General features: G+C 45.6%; 1 protein-coding gene across 1 annotated transcript in view; it reads right to left on the bottom strand.

Annotated features, from left to right (window-relative positions):
• CSMD1 (CUB and Sushi multiple domains 1) overlaps positions 1-25,276 on the bottom strand; it is a 1,037,384-nt gene that overhangs the window by 45,378 nt on the left and 966,730 nt on the right. Inside the window, exons 50-51 of the mRNA XM_049630105.1 lie at positions 13,648-13,821; positions 12,062-12,235 (exon numbers count right to left, since the gene is read on the bottom strand). Coding sequence (XP_049486062.1) covers positions 12,062-12,235; positions 13,648-13,821 — 348 coding nt within the window. The remainder of the gene's footprint in view (positions 1-12,061; positions 12,236-13,647; positions 13,822-25,276) is intronic.

Below are 25,276 nucleotides of genomic sequence, written 5' to 3'. Positions count from 1 at the left end.
GATAGTTTGCTAGCGATACACCTTCATAAGCGGCAACGTGCTTCCCTGGCTGGCATGCCGCAGACACTCTGTGTTCCCGTTCCCGTCCACCTTCCTCTCGGCAGCCAGTCCGAAACATGGCATCAGGGTCTTCCGTCGTGGACGGAGTGAGCCAGGTCCCGGACGCCTCCGCCAGGACACCCAGCAGATCCCCAGTGCTTCACAGGACTCCGCACGCCCTGGTTGAGCTCCTACTTTTCTCTTCTGTACTTTCCTGTTTTGCCCCGGCTTTCTTCGGTATAGGCCAATCGCGTGGTGGATGAGAAACAGGAAATGTACAGAGCAACTGCCATGCGGGGTCCAGAGCTCAACAGAAGGACCCAGCTGGAGATGAGAACACGGAGAAGAGGGAGGCCATTGGCAGAGAGGTAGTAATTAGTGATGCTGAGATCCCAACTGCCTCCTTCTCTCTGCAGGCCAAGGGATGGGCTGTTGTCTGAGTTCCTCCGTGGCCAGAGGACGAGGATTTAGATTACTCGACTTTCATGCCCAACGGCTTTGAAACCCTGGGCTTGGTTTCTCCCCAATGGCCCCTCTTGCCCATGCGGAGGAGAGACAGGAGTGCCCTCATTACCAGCAGCCACTGTGGGACTTGGGCTGCACAGAATCGTCTAGAAGGAGCACCAGAATGCTGAGTCCCAGGCACCTTCCCTTTCTTTCACCCACTTCATCACCCTTCAAAGGTGCTTCACTTTATGAAGAAGTAAAAATGCTTCACAATGATCATCGTTGCCTGAGCGCCAATGGAGAAAACTGAATTGTTCCTTATGTTGTAAGAGTTACGTCTACAAAACCCTAAATCTGCTCGTACATTTCTTCGGTCTTGTCCTATCACATCATTCCTGGGCAGCTGCAGTCAGACACATCCATTTCCATTCCTTCTGATTTATTTCGGAGGCTCCAGTAGGAGATTCGGCTGTGTATCTCTGCTGGGGGTAGGAATAACTTAATTTAGCAGTCTGTGCCACAGGGGGCTCTGAGATGGTCCGTGCCGCGGTCGCACGAGGGTGTGCTTGGCCACATGGAAGGCGGGCTGCCCGCCGGAAGAATTCGCGGGTGTCTGCGAAGAGCTCTTCCATCCAGGTCCTTCCTTTACTTTTGCACAGGATCCCCGTCTCGGGGTCCCATGGGCCCAGGCCCGCGTGAGTTGCAACCGTGAGCTGTCAGCAGGGTGGAGGGGATCAACTTCCTTAAATGTTCTCCTCACATGTGAAATGACCCACGAGGTTGATGACGACCAGCCAGACCTGCTGCAAAGACCTGACCTTCTATGCTTGCCACGTGGAGCCCAGGAGAGGGTAACATCCGGGAGAGAAATCAGTATCTTACGGTGGAGCTCTTCATCTGGTCTTAAGCTGTCACTAACCAACACACCGGGAGCCAACGGGTGGACTTGAGGTCCAGGTATTAAAACGTGATGCAGAACTAAATTCCATCAGCTAGAAGGAATGAGATGCCCTAGACACTGGCCCAGCAGGGAGGAGTTCAAGAGGGGGCACAAAGTGTGTTCCCTGGGGACCCTTGGGTGTGTCAGAGGGCAAGGGAAGACATTAATATAATGATCAGTGGCACGCCTGAGGTCACAAGGATGGTCACTCTAGAACTAAGTAAGGATTAGGGCTCCTGATTACCTGTCCAGTAAAGCATATTTATAAAAATGCATGAGTATTTCTTGATAACATGAATCCCAAAGGGATCCCCTCCACTGTCTTTTTTTGTTTTTTGTTTTTTGGAGAATAACTGCTATAAATTTTAGCTTCCAAAAATTCTGTAGAGGCTATGTATGGAGCCTCTTCTCTACACATAATCTTTATTCTTGGAGAAGTTATCTGGAAAAATATTTGAGCAACATAGAGAGACAAAAAACATTGCACATCCGGGGTGTCTGGGTGGCTCAGTTGGTTAAGCTTCCGACTTGGGCTCAGGTAGGTTCGAGCCCCGCGTCGGGCTCTGTGCTGACAGCTAGGAGCCTGGAGCCTGCTTCCGACTGTATGTCTCCCTCTCTTTCTGCCCCTCCCCCACCATGCTCTGCCTCTTTCTGTCTCTCAAAAATGAATGTTAAAAAAAATTTACAAATAGCACATCCTATGATTTCTGCTTTCAACATGTATTCTCTTTCAAACTGTTTTGAGTAGTAACAGTCCATTTTATCCAACATTGCCCTAAATCTGCTCGTGCATTCTTTCTGTCCTGTCCTATTGAATTAGTCCTAAACAGCTGCAGTCAGACACAAATATTGCCCTCATCTGAATACTGAGTGCATAGATAACCTGAGCAATGAAATACTATAATGCCGGTTTTTGAAACATGATTTGCTAATTATTGGATCCAATGTATTCCACCTTCAGTCTCTAAGAGCGATTCACTTTCCCTGACGCGCTCCAAACTGTAGGACCCTGCAAAGCACTCAGCCTCTCAATCCTGTTCCATCCAGACCAGCGTGGTCATGTGCCTGTGCACTGTCTCATTAGACGCCACCTCATTAACCGGCCCTAGTTTGTCGTGTGCTGGAATCAACATCTGCCCCACGTTCTTGATTCTGCACATAAACCCCAAAGCAATCACCACGTTTTCATGTAAAACCTCTCTGATGATGGAAAATATGACGGATTTCTCCAGCTGTTCAAAACTAGAAACTAGACCGTTCTCTTCTTCCAGGTCGTGGGAAAATAAAGAAAAAGGCACCATGAGAACGTGCCACAGGCACTAATAGCAGGGACCTGGGTGGTCTGGACAGTGAAACTCCTAAAATACTTTGCTAGGTTTGTTACGGATTCGATTCCACCCTGTTATTTGGCTGGGGCAATCTCTGAAGCCTTCAGTTGCGTCTGAATCGAATAATGGAATTCTGAATTCCGTCTCCGGTTCTCAGAAACAATTTTCATAATACATTCTTCTATTAAACACAAGAGATTTCCTTGTAGGCTTCTTATATCACTTGTCCGTTTATTAAAATTTATTAAGTAGCGATCAATATAAAGATTATAAGGCTTTACTTGGCAGGTGTCTGAGACGATTATAACAGCACCATGCAATTTAACCTCTATATCCAGAATCTGGTTCGAAGTAGGAAATCCAAAACAGAATCCAAAGTGCTTTTCAATCTTTGATGTCAACACTGTGGCCTACAGGTCTAGTGTTTTCATTATTCACCACTTTATGGAGATAAGAGTGACGTGTCTGAAGAGCTGCACATAATTCATAGAAAACGGGATAAGTACGATCTGGGGATAAGTAGACACCCGGGAAACCATCTCAACCACGAAGGCCACAAACATCTCCTCTCAAAGTTTGGTTTCTGAAAAAAGTATAAATGACGAATCCTGACTTCTTAGCTGACAGCTTGTCTTGGACTACATTTTTGTATTTACTTTGAAAGGTAAGCCAGGGGGATGAAGCGTTTTGGTTTTTTTTTTTTTAAATTTCATTATAATTCTTACACTGAAAAGAAAAGTAAACAGAAACTGTTTAAACTTTAAAACTAGGTTTTGGTTAATGCTAAGGCTAAGCTTTAGGTCACAACTTGAAAAACTGGAGGGGCGCCTGGGGGGCTTGGTTTGTTAACCAACCGACTTTGGCTCAGGTCATGATCTCACAGTTTGTGAGTTCGAGCCCCGTGTCAGGCTCTGTGCTGACAGCTCAGAGCCTGGAGCCTGTTTCCGATTCTGTGTGTCTCCCTCTCTCTCTGCCCCTCCCCCACCCATACTCTGTCTCTCTCTCAAAAATAAACATTAAACATACATATGTGTTTATATATATATATATATATATATATATATATACACATAAAAATACTAAACATACAGATTTTCAAGTGGCCGTAGGTGACATTCTGAAAACACAAGACAGCCAGTTTTCCATATATCTGGGAGGACAGCCCTGTTTCTGACTGTATCTCAGATCAAATACGCTTCAATGGTCTGATGCACATTCACGACTGTGTTCCCACTGTGACAGACCCTTAAAGGAAAATGACAGGGAGAGACAGCATGCATGTGGGCGAGGAGGGTGGCTGATGGGCTGAATGTTACACTGAAGAAGCCTATGTAGGTGAAATCGATAATAAACTGTCATCATTTCATTGGTGCTGGACAGAACACCGTGGCAGATGTAGGAGGTGTAAACGCAGAGAGGTTTAGTGGCAGCATGGGGACTAGACAGTGGGACGTCCTAACAAACTTCGAATCCTGTGTGAAACACACAAGACTCAAAAGCTACGGGCTTGACGATAAACAATTCCATTATCTACATCGCAATTGGTTTTAGGTTCTATTTGTGCTTGTAAACTCATACACATTTATGGGTGTCTTTGGTACACTTCTGACCGTACTTCACCACGATACCAAGGTTTCACATCCAACCTTAAAAATATGTTGAAAAGTGATTTTTAAATAAAAAAATGGAGGGTATTTTTTTTCAGGTAGCTTCCTTAAGTTTACATTTTAAGCAAGTTTTATTTCTGGACAGCTATTCTAACAAGTCAGATGTGAGCTTGAAATCTGGCAGAGAGAGCCCGTATGTTAGGGTGCTCTTTAACGAAAGCCACACAGAAGCAACCGTGTCCAAATTGCATAGGAATCGTGCAGGGAGCACAGAAACTTTAAATCTGTGGGTAGACTGGGCACTTGTTCAAAGCTTAGTCCAGTTCTTGAAAAGGATCATGTATCGTTGCTACAGTCCAGCCCCTGCCTCACTCAGGAACATGGAAAACATAGTGAGGATTCCACGTAGAATTGATGCATAACATTAGAATATAAAGTTACTATGCCGTTTCTCCATTTTCATTAAGAATTTTTTTTTAGGGGCGCTTGGGTGGCTCAGTCGGTTAAGCCTCCGAATCTTGATTTTGGCTCAGGTCATGAATTCATGGTCATGAGAGATCAAGCCCGGTTGGGCTCTGCACTGGGGCAGGCATGGGGCCTGCTTGGAGTTCTCTCTTCCTCTGCCCCCTCCCCTGCTCACACGCACTCTCCCTCTCTCTCAAAAAAACAAAAAACAAAAACCAAAAAAACAAAAACAAAAATTGTTTTACTGAAATTCACCAAATCACACACCAACTGGCAAACAGTGAATATGGTAAAACCTTGGATTGTGAGTAACTTGTTCTGCGAGCATTTGCAAGACGAGCAAACATTTCTAATACATTTCAACTTGATAAAGCAGCGATGTCTTGTAATACGAGTAGGATGTGACGCCCAATGTCACATGATCACAACTGAGCCAACGGTTCTTGAAATCACTTTGATATACCAGGGCTTTGGATTACAAATACTGGAATGAATGATGCTTGCAAACCAAGGTTTTACTGTATATAATGCTTATTCCTTTTTATTTTTTCTGACGTTTCACTTCCAAAAAATCCTCAGCAGAGTATACCAGGGAAGATGTAAAGGAAATTGTTCCAATAAAAATTCTGAATCTACTGCCAAGCACAGTGGTCACAGGAGATTCTGACTGCCCTTTGCCCTAGGGGCTCAGTGATAGATCAAACCCGGTGGTAAGAGATGACTTTCTCTCAATGACAGCTGTCCATGCAACACAGGACATGAGTCCCAAGCTCTCAATTTAGTTTACTGAGTGAGGCAGAAGGATACTCAGGGTGGCCCTGATGACTTCTGAACTTCACTTCCTGTGGTATCAGTGATTTACAATCAAAGGAAGGAGGGGGGAAGGAAGGAAGGAAGGAAGGAAGGAAGGAAGGAAGGAAGGAAGGAAAGAAGGAAGGGAAGAAAGAAGGAAGGGAGGAAAGAAGGAAGGGAGGAAAGAAGGAAGGAAGTAGGAAGGAGGGAGGAAGGAAGGAGGAAGGAAGGAGGGAGGAAGGAAGGAGGGAGGAAGAAAGGAGGAAGGAAAGAAGGGAGGGAGGAACCGTCTTCTATTTTTTTGATTTTTTTTTTTTTTGTCTGAAAATCTGTGTTTACATTTCTTTTTGGTCTTCACTCCTGCTTCTTCCATTTTCTTTTATGCCTCATAAAAACCTGACCATGAACAGGAAAACAAGAAAATAATGCCTTGTAACTTAAGCATAGCAAATTTAAATTCGTTGGTGTTAGGAAGGAGTAAGAATTAGTTCACTACATTTTTTTTTTTAAAAAAAGCACTCATAATGGTTTGAGTTCTGTGTATTATGTTTTAAAAATGTTTTCAACAGAAAGAATTACACGAAGTGTAGAGGACAAGGATAAAATAACTATGTAATATTCAGTATATTGTATAAGACAAATATTTTTGGACTTGTTCACTAACTGAATGATTCCAAGTTTTAAAAATGGGATTACTGGTCACAGAAAAATAGCAAAAAAAACCCAACAAAACAAAACAAGAACAATTCATGACTGTTTTTCAAATACATGAAAGTTATGTTTTCATTTTTATCAATACCTGATAAAGATGAAGTGAATTGCAATTCAGACATTCAGGTTTGCTACAGAGTAAACACTAATTAATTATCGTTGATTACAATCGATTGCCTGACTTTCCTGAGTGAATATACATCTCAGAGGTATGTGGTCCTGGTGGGAAGAACAGAGGACCCTCCTGTTTGCTGGGCACTGGGCGAAGTTTCACAAGCCCCGGTTTATGCAGAACTCGCAGAAACCCATGACGAGGGCACGCTTCCCTGAGTGTTCATGTAAGGAAACTGATGTGAAGGTGACCACTGACCGCAGACCCTGGACTGACGTATCCAAGATGAGTGAGTTCGAGAGCTCAGCCACACAGCCCTGTTCGGGCACAGGCAATGCCGTGTCACATGCTGAAAAATCTAGACCTCATTCCCCTTCCGCCCCCCAAAAATACTCTGCAAGTAGAAATCTAAGCACAGCTGCTGGGGGCCTGCCTGCCCCCTGTCCCTGTTCTTCCTGCTCTTGGAGAGAACCTGCTGTACATTACCTGGGCCCCCGGGCCCTGTTTTCAACAGCTACTCCGGGCTGCCCCGGGTCCGTAGACCCACAGAAGGGGTGTGTTAAATAAAGTCACAGACATGGGATTGGTTCTTACATTTCCCTTAATTTGAAAATGGTGCCATTTAAAAATTTTGAGAACATGTGATTATATATAATTTTTAATAGACCTAAGTGCAATCATATGCATCATGGTTCTTTAGTGATTTTATTATATTGTATTGTATTTTAAAGGTTTATTTATTTATTTTGGGGAGAGACAGAGAGAGTTCCAAGCAGGCTCCACGCTGTCAGCACAGAGCCTGACATGGGGGTAGAGCTCAGGAACCATGAGACCATGACCTGAGCTGAACCTATGAGTCAGACGCTTGGTTGACTGAGCCACCCAGGTGGCTCTTTAATTTTTTTTTATTATTGACTTTTTTTTTTATTCCTAAGTATAACAGAAATTTCACTAACCCCATATTTTCTTAATTTTATCTTCACGTGTGTAATCACATAGGGACTATATTTTATCTCTCTGAATTTAGAATTTTCTGATAAGAAAGGAAAAAACGTCTAAGGTTTGCACACAAGACAAACATTAATACATTACGAAAGGAAATACTAAGTGAATGATACTGAAAATTTGTCAGACTTGGTATTCTCACGGAACTGACCGGACCTTTGAGGTTTGGAATTCAGGAGACAGAGCTCCAAGAATGTTTTCATGTAGGAACTTGGACCTCCAGGACCATGTGCATAATCTGGTTCTTAAAATAGGTGTGAGACATTTGTTTTCATTCTTCCTCAGGAAACCTGCAACCATATCATGTATTATATCTTTCTTCCAGAAAAGGTAGAACTACAAACAAAAAAACACACCTTCTTTTACTTTCCTAATCCTGTTTGCAAAGACAGGGTATGGCATTACAGCTAGTGTCCTGGATGTGAACTTCCCTTTTTATTTATTTATTTTCTAAAGTGTTTACTTATTTTTGAGACAGAGAGCATGCAAGCAGGGGAGGGGTAGAGAGAGAGGGAGACTGAGGATCCATAGCGGGCCCTAAGCTGTCAGCAGTGAGCCTGATGTGGGACTTGAACCCACGAACCATGAGACCGTGACCTGAGCCGAAGTCGGACGCTCAACTGCCTGAGCTCCCCAGGCGCCCCCTGAGCTTTCTGACTGATCACAAATGCTACAGACTTGCACAGAACTTCGTCCTGTTAATGGCTGAGTCTAAGCCTAATGAGGTGGCCCCACAGTGGACACAGACTGTGTAGGAATCTATATGGAGTCTGGACTCACTTCAGCACCGACTACTTGGAGTTCTGTTCCAAAGTTCTGGGTGGAGTCTCTCTTTCACACCGTGAGCTAGCTAAATGTTGTAGGAGCACCCGGTGTTCCACACTCCATTGACCTACCCAAATCAGACATGTGAGAGGCACATATTATCAAGAACTGGGGAGAAGAGATCAAGCACAACAGGGGCGCTGGCGTGAGACACGGCCTGCCAACCTTTCTGTGGAATTATTCAAGGAACCACGTGAGATAAGAATCAGGTTGTACTGCAACAGGTGCAAAGAATCCCTGACGATTTTGTTTCAAAAGTAGCTATTCTTGTTATCTTCACCTTGTTGAGTTTTACGACGTTTTTTCCCTAAGGTTTCACCGCCTTTATGAGCCCGTCCTCCTTGAAATCATGCTTTCCCTGGTTTTATAATAAATATGTAAACTCTGTGCACTAGACTGTAGCTCTTAGCTCATAAATGAAGGAAACAAACAAAAGAGATAGAAAATAGGAAAACATGAGCAGAAGGCACCTTGGAGATGTTCCGGTGTTTTCCAATCTACTCAGCACCTGTAGGACGGCATTTACCAGGCATCCCCCTACCCCTTCATCACATGTACTGGGAGGAACAGCTTTCAAAATGAAGCACAAATTGAGAGTTCTATACCGCAAAAGACAGCGCCCAGAGAATGAGAAGATAAGCCAGAGTGGGAGAAAATAATAGCAAAGGAGATGACTGGTAAAGGACTATTAATCCAAAATAGACAAAGAGCTCTTAAAACTTAGGAAGAAAACAAGAAATCCATATGAAAAATGGGCCAAAGACCTTCACTGATGCCTCCCAAAGAAGATATACAGCGGGAAAAAGCACATGAAAAGATGCCCCACATCCTATGTCATCAGGGAAACGCCCCCATCCTAGGTCATCAGGGAAACGCCCACATGCTAGGTCATCAGGGAAACGCCCCACGTCCTACGTCATCAGGGAAATGCAAATTAAAGCAACAAGGAGAGCTACTATCCACCTGTGAGAATGTCCAAAGTTCAGAATACAGACATCACCAAAATACCGACAGGGATGTGGAACAATAGTGACTCTCACTCTTTGCTGGAGGGAATGCAAAATGGCGCCCCCCACTTTGGAAGACATGGTGGTGCTATCTGACAACATTAAATATGCTCTTACCATACATCTGACAATTATACTCCTTGGTATTTATCCAAAGGAGTTGAAAACTCATGTCCACACAAAAATCTCTATATGGATGTTTATAGCAGCTTTATTTGTCATCACCAGAACTTGAAGCGACCAAGATGCCTTTCAGGAGGTAATGGATAAATAAACTGTGGTCCATGCTGACAACGACACGTCATTCAGCGTGAGAAAGAAATGAGTTGTCCAGCCATGAAAAGATATGGAGGAACCTTCAGTGCACATCACCAAGTGAGAGCAGGCTGTCGGAGAAGGCTACACCCTGTGTGATTCCAACTATGTGACCTTCTGGAAAAGGCAAAACTATGGAGACACTGAAAAGATCAGTAGTGGCCAGGGGTTAGTGGGGGGAGAGACAACGAACAGGTGGAACACTGAGGATTTTTAGGGCAGTTCAGCTATTTGTATGACATTGTCAGGGTGCATACATGTCATTATGCATTGTCCAAACCCATAGACTGTACGACACGACCAGTGAACCCGGGTGCGAATGGACTCTAGGTGGTGAGATGTGTTACTGTGGATTCGCCGATTGTAGCGAATGCACCATCTGGTAGGGATGGTAGGGAACGTCAATAATGGGGGACACTGTGCACGTGTGGGCAAGGGATGCCTGGGAAATCTACGTCTTCTCGATTTTTCTGTGAACCTTAAAACTTTCTTTTCTATGCTATAAAAAATAAAGTCCCCTGAAAAATCAAGTACATTCCTATTTTTTGAGGAAATGGAGAACGGTAAAGAGAGGCAAAATTAATGCTGAAGAGGTCAGTACATATCCCAGCGCTACGCTGGGCCCGAGGCTTCCAAAGGACCTTCAGCGTGGTATCGAAAACCCTGAAAACCGTGAATAAACGGCAGCATTTGATTTCCACTCCTCTTCTTTGGTAGAAGTTAGGGAAAAGTGGAATACAGTCCCCCCCCAAAAAAAAGGTTTGACGAGGAAAATCCCACCATCCTGAGTTCATCCCATCTGCCATCTGGCAAGCATATATTCCGTGTCACATGGATGATGTCTCAGCAGCTGTGGGTGACATTCTGCTCACCTAATTAGCGAGCACCTCCGGTCTTCATTGTCATCGACTCCAAGGTATGAGTGATTTTACCCACCTCTCTACTGGCAGAGCAGAGCACAGCATTTGGAACAGAGCACGTGCTTAGTAAATGTTAAATGAAGTTGAACGGAAGGGCTTTGGGGGAGCAGGAACATGGTGTGTTTGGATGTCCCTAAGACATCAAAGGCACAATCACGCTGTGCCCCTGTGTCCAGACAAACCTGACCGAACTTTCCGGGCATTCGTGCGTAATCGTGGCTGCAGCTGTGCTGTGTTCCCGTCGCCCAGGTGGAGAAGAGAGCGCGATTCAAGCGGCCTCATCTCCTAGACCCCCGCGGCCTCCTAGCCAGTGAAGACGCCAACAGCTCTGTCTTCCCGCCACTGCCCACACCCCCCCGTTTCTTGCAGATCTGCACCCCTCACGCTTCCCTGCGAGAGGTGAGGGTGATCCCCTCGGCTGTGTTTGGAGCGGCGTTTGGAAGCATTCGGGGTGTACCAAACCACCCCGGCGTTCAACGCAAAAACGCGAAGGGGCGAGATGCCACGCGGAAGCCAGCTTTCTGTGCTGGTCCGCACATTCAGAGCTGCCCTCTAAGCCTGTTCGGCCTCCTCCATGGCCCCCGGCTTCCACGACTCATAGTAATAAGAAGAATGACAATACATAAGGTAAACGTGTTAGTTTTCAAGCTGGCCAGACCCCACCCCACGCCCAGCCACGTCACAACCAGAAGCCTGCTTTGCGGGGCTGAATCTAATACTAGTGTTTAGAGGGAAGGGAGATTCGGAGACTTCACCTCGTCTGGAGCTCAGGCCCAGCACTCGCGTATAGACTCGGACCAGAACTCTACAGTCTGGGAGCCAAATTTCCCATCGCTGTTTTTAAAAATTGCTGGGATCCCGTTCTGCTCTCTTCTCATGTGGATGTAGCCTCCTGGGGACCCCAGTGGGGAGGTGGGCGATCGTTAATGAGAGGAACACTCGTTGTCTGGCTCCCATACCACGTCACTACCATAAACTCTCACCTTCACACTGAAGCACCAGTCACCTTCACGTGCGACATGTTTTCACGGAAAGCAATGGAGACAGACCCTTAAATACGAGCTCAAACATCTAGAAATACAAAACCCCCAAAACAGCAGATCTTGAAAATTCAGGTCTTAGCCTAGATCTAGGTGGTGATTTTTGAAGAAATGAATGGGTCGGGGGGGAGGAGAGAGAGAGATTTAAAAGCTGAGAACTTCCTAAATGTACCCCCAGGTCTAGAAGCTGAGTCCAAAGACACGGTACAGATGAATGAATGGGTAACGACGAAGGGAAACGGAAGAGGAGCCTACTTCAGAGTCCTAGACTGTTCCGACTGAACACCTGGCCAGTCTTCACCATCATTCTCCCAACTGTGTCCCCCCCCCACCCCGCCCGCCCCCCAGCAGTGAAAGCACCTGCGGAGTCCTGCCCTTGAAGCATCACACACACGGGTGCTTTGGGGTGTTCATCAGCCCGCTGACCTCAGGCTGCAGGGCTCATTCCGGGAGCCCTCCCCCTTCCCTCCCCCCTCCCTCCCCAACTCGTTCCCGGCCCCACCCCCACCTCGACACGTGGGCAGGGCGCTACTCCACTGGCCGTTGCTCCGACACTGGGCCCGAGAGGCACCCTGCAGCAGATAGCCCGTGTTGCAGGTGAAGTTCACGACGTCGTTCAGGTTGAACTCGCTGCCGTTGGTGAAGCCGTGGGCAGGGTTCCCGGGGTGGCCGCAGGTGATGGCTGCGTAGGAAGACAGGCCCACAGCAGTGTCAGAAAACAACCAGGTCGTCACCCCCCCTTGGAACGCCTCATCAAGACCTTTACAGGCGTGCCCACGTATGGACTCAAAGCCGGCTGTCAGATACCTTACAGGCTGTATTTACACTTGGAAGGGAAAAGGGTGACAAAGAACCATAAGCAGACCTACATGTGTTTATTATAATTATGGAAAATAACCTACACCTGGAAGATGAACTTTCTTCATCTTACTAACTATTCTTATGTCACGACAGAACATCAAATAACTCTAATAAAGCAGTGAACAACGAGAGGGGGTAAAATTCTTACACCAATTACGAGTTTTGAATATCTTCCCCTTAGAAAACACCAGCTAGTTTCATGGAACTCTCATTTTGAAACATTACAGGGACTTGGCTGATAAACTGAATATACATCAATTTTTCCAATAGCAATTTAAACATCAGGAAAGTAGCAAAATAAGTGTGCATGCTCAAACAGCATTTTCTTTGACAGTCCCCATTGTGCGATCTTTAGAAAGGTAGTGAACTGTCATTAATGTCATGCCCTAAATAACAGCAATACAAATCCCAAAGATATCCTTCAGAAGCCCTTTCAAAAGAAACACATTACAGTCATAAAACTGGTGTTTTCCTCCTCGTTTATCTTGTCAATGGTTCTTTCTTCTAAGTAAAGCTTTCGCCCCTGAACTCTGCCCATTTACCACCGCACTTTCCTAGATGATACCTGTCATTATCTATGGCCGCAGCAACATTTCCTCTGTATAATTCGCAGGAAAATAAAGAATATACTAGGAGAAAAAGACTATCGGTGTAAAACAAATTTTGCAATAGAGAGTACAATGTCTTCTAAAAACACTAGTTGATAGTTATCTTGGATGTTATAAAGTTTGAGGACAATCATTCCATGAGATTCTACCTCTTTCTTTTAAAGGAAGGACTGCTGGCAAAACTCTGGATTCTTGTTGAAAGAAAAAATACGAAACAACACGGAAGATCAGGGGTATGTAGCTATCCAGGGGACTCTGGAAAGTCAACCTGCGGACAGACTCCGTGCCTTTGCCCTCCTTCTGTTTCCACCCTGTTTACCCTGTGATGAAATCAGGTAAATGAGTGCACGACATCGCTCGTCCTGGGATCTACCTGTCTGAGAGGAGTTAAGGAGCACCTTCACTGCGGACCAGCCTCTGGAGGTGCTGGAAGGGAACAGAGGGGGAGGTGGGTTGGAAAGGAAGGGAGGAGCCCTGCCCGTAGCGTCTCTCTCAACACAGGTGAAGGGACGCGTCTCCATTCTGTCTCACTCTGGAGGTTACACACGTCTGTGCTAAGACTTCCTCCCAGGAGAAAAGGTGACCAAAGGAAGCACATGCTGAAATGCGTTCACGTTGTACTTACGGACACAGACGGGGGTCTGTCCGGACCACTTGTGGTCTTGCAGGCAGATTCGAACGGAAGTTCCAACCAGCCTGAAGCCAGGATTGCACTGATAAACCACAGTGTCCCGGTAGCTGAAGCCGTCTCCGCTGATGTGACCGTTCACGATCGGGTCCGGGGAACCGCAGTGGCCAGCTGCAGACACGAGTAAAACCGATAAACGTTTTGCAGAGTCAGTCTCTGATAAAAGCAGTGCATTCACAGCCTGTTTACCTTTACTGTCAAGTGCATAACGTGTTGGGATTTTTCCCATTTATACACAGTATTTTATATAATTTTTTTGCTTTGTCACATTTATTGTTCTCAACAATTGTGGGAGTCATATTTCAAATATGAAATTGCTAACACAGAGGATTTGCTAATGAAGTTATTTCCCCGATTATGGTTTCCCCATGTATTTTCTTTACTTGTTTCTCTTACCGAGATTTTATGTTGTTACTGCTTTTCCAAATAAAAGCCAGGAAAGGGGAAGAGACACTTGGGATTAGTATTGATATGTTTTGTGACATGTTGACCATGGGAGGTAAGGATTTCCAGTGTGAGAGAGTAGATCGTGGAACTGTTTGTGAAATTTCAAGATAAATACCAGAAAATATGCTTAATTTCTTTTTTTATGTTATTTATTTATTTGGGGGGGACAGAGAGAGAGAGAGAGAGAGAGAGAGAATCGCAAGCAGGCTCCGCACCATCAGTGTCAAGCCCGGTGAGGGGCCAGAACTCATGAACCGCGAGATCATGACCTGAGCCGAAATCAAGAGTCAGATGTTTAACGGACTGAGCCACCCAGGCGCCCCAGAAAATACGTTCAGTTGCAAACATGTGCATTTGCTTAGGTTTGAACTGGCTTGTAGTCACTTGGAAGAAGAGTCTAGTATTCGGGGGACGGATGTCCTGAGGACAGAGCAGGTGTAGGAGAAGCAGGATTATGGATGTTAGCTGACGCTCCCTGAGCTTGCCCGTGGGAAGTGTGTGGGGCCGGGAAAAGAAAAGGCAGGAAGGTGCCATCAGGACGGACATTCACACTGAAGGAGAGGTGAAAAGCGATGGCGGGAAGGAATCTGAAATGCGAGAAGGTAATTAATTGGCAAACGTTGTCCAACAGGCTCCAGTAACAGAGAGCGTCCGTGTGCAGAAGGAAGTAAGGGGAGCTCCGTTCTCTGTGAGCGGAAGGGTGGGGCAGTGTGACCACGACCCTTGGCTTGACTGCACTTCTGGCAGCTCCCGAGCCTTCTCACCCATGCCCCTTCGTGTAAAGTCCAGTGTTAGCAAAAACTGTGCGAGGTCAGTTCAGTGCGAAGCCCCCACCCCCCCACTGTCTGATGGGCTTCCATCCCCCACCACCCCCGGGTGAGGTCTGTCCCCCTGGCTTGCCTTCAGCACCATACTGCTAGGTCAGGTTCGCCGGAGCCCCCCTTCCCCCGATGTGCCCCTCTTGGGGACCCCCGCCCGGGACCGCTCCTCTCCGGGACTGTGACCCCCACTCCCAATGCAGCACAGATGAGCGCCACCTCTCTCCCCCACTGGAAAATCCCAATGCAGTGACCCCACACCTAGCATGATGGTACCACACACAGTCTGCCTTCCCATCCTTAACAAGCGTCCTTCACACTTTTTCCCCTTTAAGAACCACGCGGTGCCACGTGGCACAGAGGAAACTTGGAAGAGGGGGGCTTGGTGTGGCTGTTCCGCTCTCCACCTGCCTTCCTGCGCTCTCCCCTTCCCTTCTGCTCCATTCTCCTTCCCCTCACCTGGTCCCCTCCGCCCCTTCCCTCCTCACCTCTCCCTTCCTCTCCTATGCAAAGAATGGCTAATCAACAAAACAGGAAGCATTAGGAGTAACTGACATTCCAAGGATCCGTGTTACACGTGGGTTTGGGATGCATGCGAAGAAAAAGGCGTTCACCACAAGTTCCTAGGTGACCCACACAAACCTCAAAGCTGATGGGGATAGGGAGGGACAGGCGGGAGTAGAGGCAGAGTATTTTTTTAAATGTATAATTATTTATTTTGAGAGACAGAGATTGGGGAGAGAGAGAGAGATGGACTGAAACTCTAAGCAGGCTCTGTGCTCAGCTTGGATCCTGACTCGGGGCTCAATCCCACGAACATGAGACCGTGACCTTACCTGACATCGAGAGTTGCACGCATAACTGACCGAGCCACCCAGGCGCCCCCATGCAGAGTGTTTTGATGTTGACTCCCCCTGTTCATTTATTTCCCAAATAGAGCACACAGCTGTCAAAGCTTTACACAAAGCAGACCACCTCCAAGGTGGAGAAAGTTGTCAAATCGTTGCCATGCAACAATTGGTGCTAACTCCATCATTCTGAAGAATTTAAAATAATAATCTATGTTTCTGCTTCTGACAGCGTTTACTGGCACTGTGTCCTCCTGGGTTTTGCACTAAGTGTATTATCGGCAAGGTGACTTTGCAGCACGGAGAGGGAACAGACCCGATCGATGCCGGGTATCCCTGCTCGAACAACGTTTATAAGAAGTCAGGCCAAAAAAGTCATGCTAGATTTGGTCGATTCTTTGTCGCCTCGACAGGTTTTTCCCATTCGGCCCGATCGATTAAGTCAATCCTGGCAAGAGGCCCGATCACCTCCCCCAAACTGATACCTGATGCATGCAGAGAACTCAGAGGAGGAAGGATGTGCCCCAAGGGTTGAAGAATGAGCCTCTGAAGCTGGGAATGTTATCACAGAACACTGACCTTGGCTCCACAAGCCCTCTGCCACTCGAGAGGCCATCACATGCAAAGTGTACCCTGTTAGGCGGGAGATGGGGCCATTTTCCAATCCGGGTGACGACGACTAGTAAAAGAGCCAGACGAGGGGCAGCACACAGGCTTGGCACAGAGATCCCACAGAGATCCCAGCCACTTTTGAGGTGACCATTAAAACATGTACTTTCTAGAAACATGTACAACAACACAATCCAATTTTCAAAGAGGGAGTGGGCCACCTAACTCCCGGCTGTTGTTCTAGAAAAATGCCAAGTGCTTTGGGGGTTATTTCTGAAGCCTGCCACCACTCCATGAGAAGGGACTTGGGGTGCAGGGCAACTGGGATGCGTAAGCGGGGTGCGTAGCGATGGGAAAGCCTCCACCATTTATAGGATCTGCTTGGTCTCCCCCTTGACTTGGACAAACGTCCCTGGCCAGACTCACTCTGAGAAATTAATAAACATTCTCTTTCATAATGGAGTTTTTGTAAGAGCACATAGTTTGAGTCTGCGCTATCTTCTGGAAACCTGGGACAGAGCTACTCTTAACGGTCAGGACGGTACCTGTATACTTTCGATATTGAAGGGAAAAGATGACAGCCACATGTGGAAGCAACAATTCCCAATGGCGCCTCTTCCCTGACATGTGGTCATTTCAGTTCTTTTGAGGATCTGGTCTTCAACACGAAAAGGACATAGAGGATGTCCTTCCAAAGCACTTCATTTTGGCTCAGGGCCTGACAGGAAGAATCCATAGCATCACCTGCTGCTTCTGCGTCCTCATCTGAATACATGTAGACCATGTGACTTCCTGATTTGAAGCTAACACATACCAATCTGACCTTCACTTATATGAATTTCCAGCCCATGCGTTAAAATGTTTTTAAAACATTCAAAGTCTTAAACCAATTATAAGCCATTCAAAAATACAGAATATTCACACAATTTCACTTAAGAGTATTTAACCAGAATGTTGACAGTATGTAAAAATATCATGGGCAGGGGGGGAATCTGTGTTAGGTAGAATTTGAGCTCAATATACTTGGAAATCTCTTTCAAATGTAAGAGTCTATTACTTTATGACAATATTGTGCTATGTCTTTTGTGAGTTTCTTTATCCTTGATGTAGCCACATTTTGTGTTAGATACACTATGTAGGAAGTGTTTCTCTTTATCTATCATAGAATGCTTTGTAATTATCTTCATGCTTCTGTCCAGTGGCTAAAATGTATGTCACTCATTAAATCCCTGTGACAGTGGACAGTGAGGTCCTTTCCATTTTCAAAGCATATCCAAATCCATTACCTGCTAGGCGATCTGACAGTAATTTAATGATGATTTCCTACTGGCCAGCAATGTTCTTAGGGCATGGGATTGCACAGAAAATAAGATCCAACCACAGAGAGTGAAAAAGCGATGGGGAGGTCTAATTCGGAAGGGCCTGAAGGTGTGGGCATCCACGGGAGTGGGGGAGCAGGGCGGGACATGCAGCCAAGAGTGGACACTGGAGACCCTAAAACAGGCAACATGACCATGGTGTTATAGAACCACATTATCCATTTACTGGAAGGGCATCCACGTTTATCTGCTTATAACTGTACATACTGTTCTTTACTTCATGCATCTTCCCCTACTTGGATGGGTTTTGCTACTACAATTCTGCTAAGTGTAAACGATAGCAAAGGATAAGAAAATCTATTAACTACAAAATAAAAAAAAAGAAATTCAAAGCAAAGTATCAACTAATTAAAACGATGTGAGTATATAGTTGGTCCTAGATCCCACTTTTTATTGTTGTTGTTGTTGTTTGTTTGCTCCTTTGTTCTTTGTTAACATTTGGCTTCCGCTTAAACACAGATCACTCACTGTTTCCTACAGGCAATTCTGTAGCCAACAGAATCACATCAGGAACTCAGTTCTTGAGAAATATCAGTTGGAAATGCTTTCAGTCAAGTGTGGAAAGAAAATCTCGGAGTGACAAGCATGCGGGCTGCTTTATTTCTGGATCAATCCTACCTGTGAATTTAGTAATCTGCCACTAAGCGGAACCCAAGAGCACCGACTAGGGCTCGGGGACGAGGCAGAGTGGTAAAAACTGTCACTCTATGGGATCTTTAATTCTGTAGCCAGCTAGATAGGTATAGGAATATCTCCTACAGGAATTGCCAAGTTTCCTTTTACTTCAAGTATGAATGACCAAATCTATTTCTTCCACGGTTCTGGAACGTTACATTTTCTACCTTTTCTCCAAGTGCAGAATCAGCATGTCTGCACTGCGGGAAATCCCCCAACTCTTATAACTGGTTTTGAATCAGTAGCTGAATTAGGAACTCAGTGCCAGCGTGGGTGCTGCCCAGTGTCGGGCGGATGGTTCTCTGGAGCCCACAGGCTACACCATGAGTGAACATCATTCTATTGGCCTATGAAGACCACTGAAGACCTATGAAGACCATAGAATAGGGACCCATCAGAATTTCCAGAACAACTGAGATTTCATTTGTGCTGCAGTGGAATAGGCCAGGTCACAGCCACCTGGATGTATCACCTCCTTTGCCAGGTAATTGCTTTGTGCTACAGGCTTTGAAAATTCCTGGCTTATAGTTTATGCTACTCTGTATATAATGAAGGCTGCATTATTGTTTTCATTCATAAACTGTTACTATATTGCAGTTAGAATGCTCCAAATAAAAAAAGAGAATGTCTTTTCATAATCTTTCTCTAAAATTGGGTTAGGAGGGATAAAATTTGCCCAAGAAGTTTTTTTTTTTTTTTAATGTTTATTTGTTTTTGAGAGAGAGAGAGACAGAGTGCAAGCAGGGGAGGAGCAGAGTAAGAGGGCGACGGAATCTGGAGCAGGCTCCAGGCTCCCAGTTGTCAGCACAGAGCCCGACATGGGGCTCGAACCCACGGACCATGAGATCACAACCTGACCCAAAGTCAGACGCTTAGCGGACTTAACCAACCTTGCCGCCCTGCCCAAGAAATTTAACTAAAAAGAGATGGGTAGGAAGGTAGACTGAAAGCTGGAAACAAGTGGGGGGGGGGGGGGACAGGAATGCCCTGAGGCCAGGAAGGGGTTTCTTGGATTCCCCCTGGGTCAAGGGTTCCCTGCAAACTTGCCAGAGGCAGGATCAGAGGGGCTGGGACGTGGCTGGGATCCCTGGGGAGCCCAGGCTGCTGTCTGCAGTCTTGGGGGTCAGCAGGGTGATCACCCACCACACGGCCAGCACGTGGGGACCAGGCAGGTCAGCGGTGCAGGCTTCACCCACTACTGCAGGACTCAGAGCAGGACAGGCTCCTCCAAGCAGCTCTTTCTAGATCCATCTAAACCCCATGTCTTAGCAGGTGTGGTCTAACATTTCTGAGAGGACACAGGTGCTTTCCTGAACGTGTTTCTGGTAGAGTGAATATTGTGAAAACTTGTTCTCGAATGAACTGGATTCCTCCAGCACTTGTACGGATGCTATCCGTGCTTTCTGGAATGCTCTATTTTAGAGCAGGAACCTTATCCATTCATAGGATGTGAGCAATATTTAGAGTAGATTCCTACAGTGTTTCTCTATTTGTTTCTCATTCTGTAAGGAGCCATGCGGTCCACAGCCCTTGGAAAACACACTGACTTCTACTGGTGACTTTTCTGAGTGACTGACCCAGGGTGTCATATGTCAGCTGGCAGATATACCTTAATATCCCAACACATGCAAACGCTGAACACTTCCAACTTTCAAGTTACAGTAAAGCCTTGGTTTGTGAGCATAATTTGTTCTGGAAACATGCTTGTCGTCCAAAGCACTCGTATATGAAAGTGAATTTCCGGAACCATTGGCTCAGTTGTGATGGCGTGACATTGGGCATCACCTACGACTCGTATCGCAAGACATCGCTCGTGTATCAAGTTAAAATTTACTAGAAATGTTTGCTCATCTTGTGGAACCCTCGCAGAAAAAGTTACTCAGAATCCAAGGTTTTAATGTACTTTCAAGTAACGCGTGTTAGAGTGTCTTACAATTACGTGCACTTGTACGACTTTAGAAATGAATTCGGTGATTTGGAAATGTAAATAAGCTCCATTTTTGCCCATATTCCATAGAAACGCACTGCACCAGTAGAGATTCTGGACACGCTATCTCCCACGTTATAGGTGTGCACTCTATGGACCCAGAGCCCTGCATCCCTTGGTGTGGAATCCGTGCCATTAAACGGAACTGTATACCTGGATCTCTCTCCTATCATCAGGTCACATTCTCACACACACACACACACTCCTCCCCAACCTGAGAGTTCACTACTGTAAGGTCACCTTTTCACTGCACTGGTTTGTGTCTGTACAAATACCAATATTGATCTGGGGATTAAAACGGAATACATTTACACATTTTTAGAAAATCTACAAACCAAATATTCAACCTTCATATTTGCTTTGTGATTATTGGTACTTATTGCTGAAAATAAAATAATAATCATTATAAATGCCCAGTACCTGCGTAAGAATTAGAAATGCAGTTTGTTCCATTCTTTCCTTTCTGGGCAATAACACTGGCTTTGCGCTAAAGGCAAGGTTATTTGGCAGTGGATTCCAAAGCCAATTGACAAACTCTTCTTGAGTATTAACAAACAGTCACAAAATGTCAGACGGTTCAGATTCTTACATGCAGAGAAACTCGTTGGCATTAAACACCATTGGATGCATTTGAATCTTCAGATCTGTACGTATTAAAGGAACACGTCTGAGTGCTGAGAGACAAGACTTTGATCTTCCACAAGTGTGATTTCTAGGGGCAGTGCTCAGCAACTTTGCCTAAGTCTGAGAAAATGTGGTGCCATGGACAGCAAGGGAATTTTCCCAAGGACACGTAGGTATCTGCTTACAGGAGGTACACGACACTTTGTGCATGAGTACATCAAAGGAGGGCCCAATCTTCGCCACAAAATGTTTGTCTCAAATCTTTTTTGACACTTCCTAGTGCCAAGAGAATTAGTTTAAGCCATACTTAATATAAATAAAAGTTTCAGGATTTGGGTAGTCTCTGGGGCTTTCAGAAGTCCTTTATCTGTCCCTTTTTGTACAGCTCCCCAAATAATCACTCTATCACTTTGCACATACTTCCTTCTTTGCCCTCCCCTGCCTGTGTGCATGTTCTCTCTCTCTCTCTCTCTCTCTCTCTCTCTCTCTCTCTCTCTTAAAAATAAACTTAAAAAGGGGTGCCTGGGTGGCTCAGTTGGTTAAGTGACCGACTTCGGCTCAGGTCACGATCTTGCAGTTTGTGAATTTGAGCCCCACATCGGGCTCTGTGCTGACGGCTCGGAGCCTGGAGCCTGCTTCAGATTCTGTGTCTCCCCCTTTCTCTACCCCTCCCCTGTTCACCCTCTGTGTCTCTCTGTCTCTCAATGACAAATAAACATTAAAAAAATAAACTTAAAAAAATACCCAGACTTCTAGATTTTTTGCTGTTTTGCTGCATTGTGAACTCAGCAAGTAGACACCTAATTTTTCTGCCCTACGTATCTCCACCGGCAGAGTGTGATTCCGAGAGCAGGGTGTGGCCCCGCACCCCAGCCTTGAGCCTGTGCCTGAACCAGAGCCTGAACCTGAACAATTAGATGGCTTCTCCTCCATGAGCGCGTTGCCGCATTAGTGCACACCCCCCTTTCCTGGGACTCGACACAGAGCACTTCTCCAGGACAGGCTGCATGCCAGTGGGCCAGCCTTCTGGACCATCTGGACCGCCTCCTGCAGCACTGGATGCACATCGGAGTTTCTGGGAGGAACTCGCTCCACTTCTGCTTGTGCACATTCCCAGCATCGCTCCAAACGGCTTCCTCCACCGGCCTCTCTCCCACCCCGAGTTCTCTCTTTTGCCATTCACTAATCTCACCTTTTTATTAAAGGCACTTGGTATTTATCTTCTTTATTCCTCTGATTATAAATTCCTGAAAACAGAAGACCTGGATCCTATTAACCTTTACACCCTACGCCACGTTTCCTGAGGAATCGGATGAATATCATTAGAGAATATTCAGAAATACGGACAGAAGCGCTTGCGGCTGGGGAGTGTTTCGTGACATTTATCTCCCAGCCACTGACGATGCATATGTAACATGTGACGACTAGCACTGGCCGTTGCCAAATATTTTCCCTTCCCCGGCATCATACAGCTAAATTTTACACAGAACGTTGTGTACCAGAGATCAGGGGTGGGCGCGTAAACTTTCTACTCCGCTGCTGCAATTCTGCTGTAATATAAGCATTACCGTAATCGGCTGTTAAATTTTTTTTACACGGATCTATCCTAAAACACCAGGCGTTTGCAGAATATTTGCCAATTCTATTCTCTAAGAACTATGAGACAGTATGACCCAACAGTATTATTTTGAATCATGTCATCTAGCTATTTCAGCCATACGAATGTCACCGTGCTATTATACGTACAAAAAAATTCATCTCTTCATAGGCCATTATAGTACAGCAAAGGCAACCTTATTTCGAATACTAGCAAAACAACCTACTAAAAAAGGAACATGTTCTTTATGTGGGTAACATCTCGGTCTATCACTGACATCTCGAATACCACATACTAAAGAGGTGGCCAGGTGCCGGAGATGAAGCGTTATTACGTGTGAGAAGTCTAAATGATATAAATGTCATCAAGAGGTTAATGTAGGTCTCTACAGCGGGAGACCTGGGTTACAAGTGTACCACCTCGTCTAGTCTGTGTGCTGTCTGCTGGGCTCAGTGCAAACTACCACAGGGAAGATAAACGGAAGGGACCATGGGGATCATCAAACTTCCCCGATGGATTCTGAGGTACCTGATGAGTAGATATGGGGTCGGCATTCCCAGCGCTTAATTCCCTAGCCCAGGGAGATGTGTAGCATCGCACAACACAGATGGTAAACTAGAACAAGCCCTTGGTGATTCGCAGAGCGCTGGGAGACCCCAGTAGTAAGGTGAGAATGACAGCATCGATTAAGTGCACGCTAAGATCCTGTGGTGCACACAGGCCTCCCTTTGCCTGGAGTTAAGCTACCATGATGTCCGCACACAGGGTCGAGCGGCTTCCCTCACTGCATCCTGTCTCAAAGGTTCTGGCGTAGAATTCAGACCAGCGAGCTCCAACACAGCGTGGATTCAGTGCCAGAGTGTTTAGCAAAGAAGACCATCCTTCATCTCTGTAAATACAGCTCTCCTGCAGATACAGTCCCCAGCGTCCCAGTGTGAAAGTGCTGTCGGTCCACGTGCTTAGCCATTTCTGCTGCAGTGATCATCGGAGGACCCTGGCATGGTCTTTCCTGCTGGAAATCGCTGGAAATAACCACAGCGCAACAACTGGAAATATGATCCACGTTCCACAGGAAAGAGAAGCAACTTCTCAGGCCAAAGTATTTCTTCTTCCAGTAACCGTTAAAAAACAAGATGCCTCACACACTTGGAAAAAAATGCTTTTGTCAAAGCATTTTGCATTCTAATGAAAAGCATCTGGGACATGGAATCAATGAGGCTCCAAGTCTAAAGGAATCCGACACGTAAAAGCCTACCAAACAGGCGACTGCCTTCTGTGTGAACTGTTCTTTGCATTTTGGGGCAGGTCTAACATGTTAAAAAATAAAGGCAAGGAATTTCTTACACGTAGTCTGAAAACTACTTTTCCGCACAGTGTCTGCCATTCCAAACAAATGAATCAAACTATGCATCACTAATGTCATTGGCAACCCTGGCTCTTGCCTTTGGTACATGTACTTAATTCATTTTATTTTTGTTTCGTTGCTTTTTTTATCCCCCTGTCCCCACCTGATTAAAACTTAGAGATCTCAATACAGGTCTTTGTGGTGGGCACTATCCATCCATCAGGGCTGACACTTGTAACGTAAAACAGTTTACCAAAATGGGTTTATTCCACCTCTCAATACCATTTTAAATACTTGAACATGGCTGTTATTTACTTCCTAACTTGTCTTGCAGTCAAACTGATGATCACAGGCTCTCCAAACATTCTTCACCTATCATGTTTACTACATCCTTGAGCAGAGGTTCGTGCCAGTTTTTCACCGCCCACTTGAACTATTTCACGGAAGCGATATCATCATTGTGGACGCGGACCTCCTAGCCAGAGAATGAGATGGGTCCTGTTCATGAAGCCTGGACACCATCAGTCTCAGGGCTACCTCTGCATTTATGAGCCTTCTCATATTGAGAACACCAAATCCTTCCACGAGTGCTAGGGTTTCCTAACTTTCTCCTCGTCATGTACATTGGAAGGTGTTTCGCTTTTTACTTAGAGTGAAGCTTTCCATGAATTGCATTATTTTCATATGTGTTTCGTCTGTCACTGAAATCGGTGACATTCTGAATCGGTTGCCAAATATTTACTCTCGCTCTTTCAGCTGGCGTTATTACGCCTCTACTCAAGGTGTGGATAGAAGTCTTGGAGTAGACTTCTTGGAGAAGTCTAGAATGAGGGAGAGAACTACACAACTGGAAATCTGCTTTCCAGTCGCATCAACCCAATAATCGATGTCACTGTGGAAAGCCCCTTCAGCAATTGTTAAAAGACAACATAGCGCTCCTATACTTTCTTGACTGTGAGAGTCGTAACAGAAAACCTTGATCTACGTCTTGCCAAATTCAGAAGCACCATTTCTAAAGAGTATTTCTAAACACCCATCTAAAAGCAAGGTCAGACAAAGATGAACCCAGACTTGCATGTTATTTTGTGAAACTATCTGTGTTCTTCATAAGCATGCGTCACCACAGATCTTGCAAACAACAGAGTTTACCAACAGCTCTGTGGATCATCAAATTAACAGATCCACCGTTCCTGCCAGCTTGCTTCTTTCCTTTTCGTGTGAAAAATCACACTACACG

The sequence above is a fragment of the Panthera uncia genome, chromosome B1, assembly GCF_023721935.1.
Source record: "Panthera uncia isolate 11264 chromosome B1, Puncia_PCG_1.0, whole genome shotgun sequence".
NCBI lineage: Eukaryota > Metazoa > Chordata > Mammalia > Carnivora > Felidae > Panthera > Panthera uncia.
This window is presented reverse-complemented; position numbering and strand designations above follow the sequence as displayed.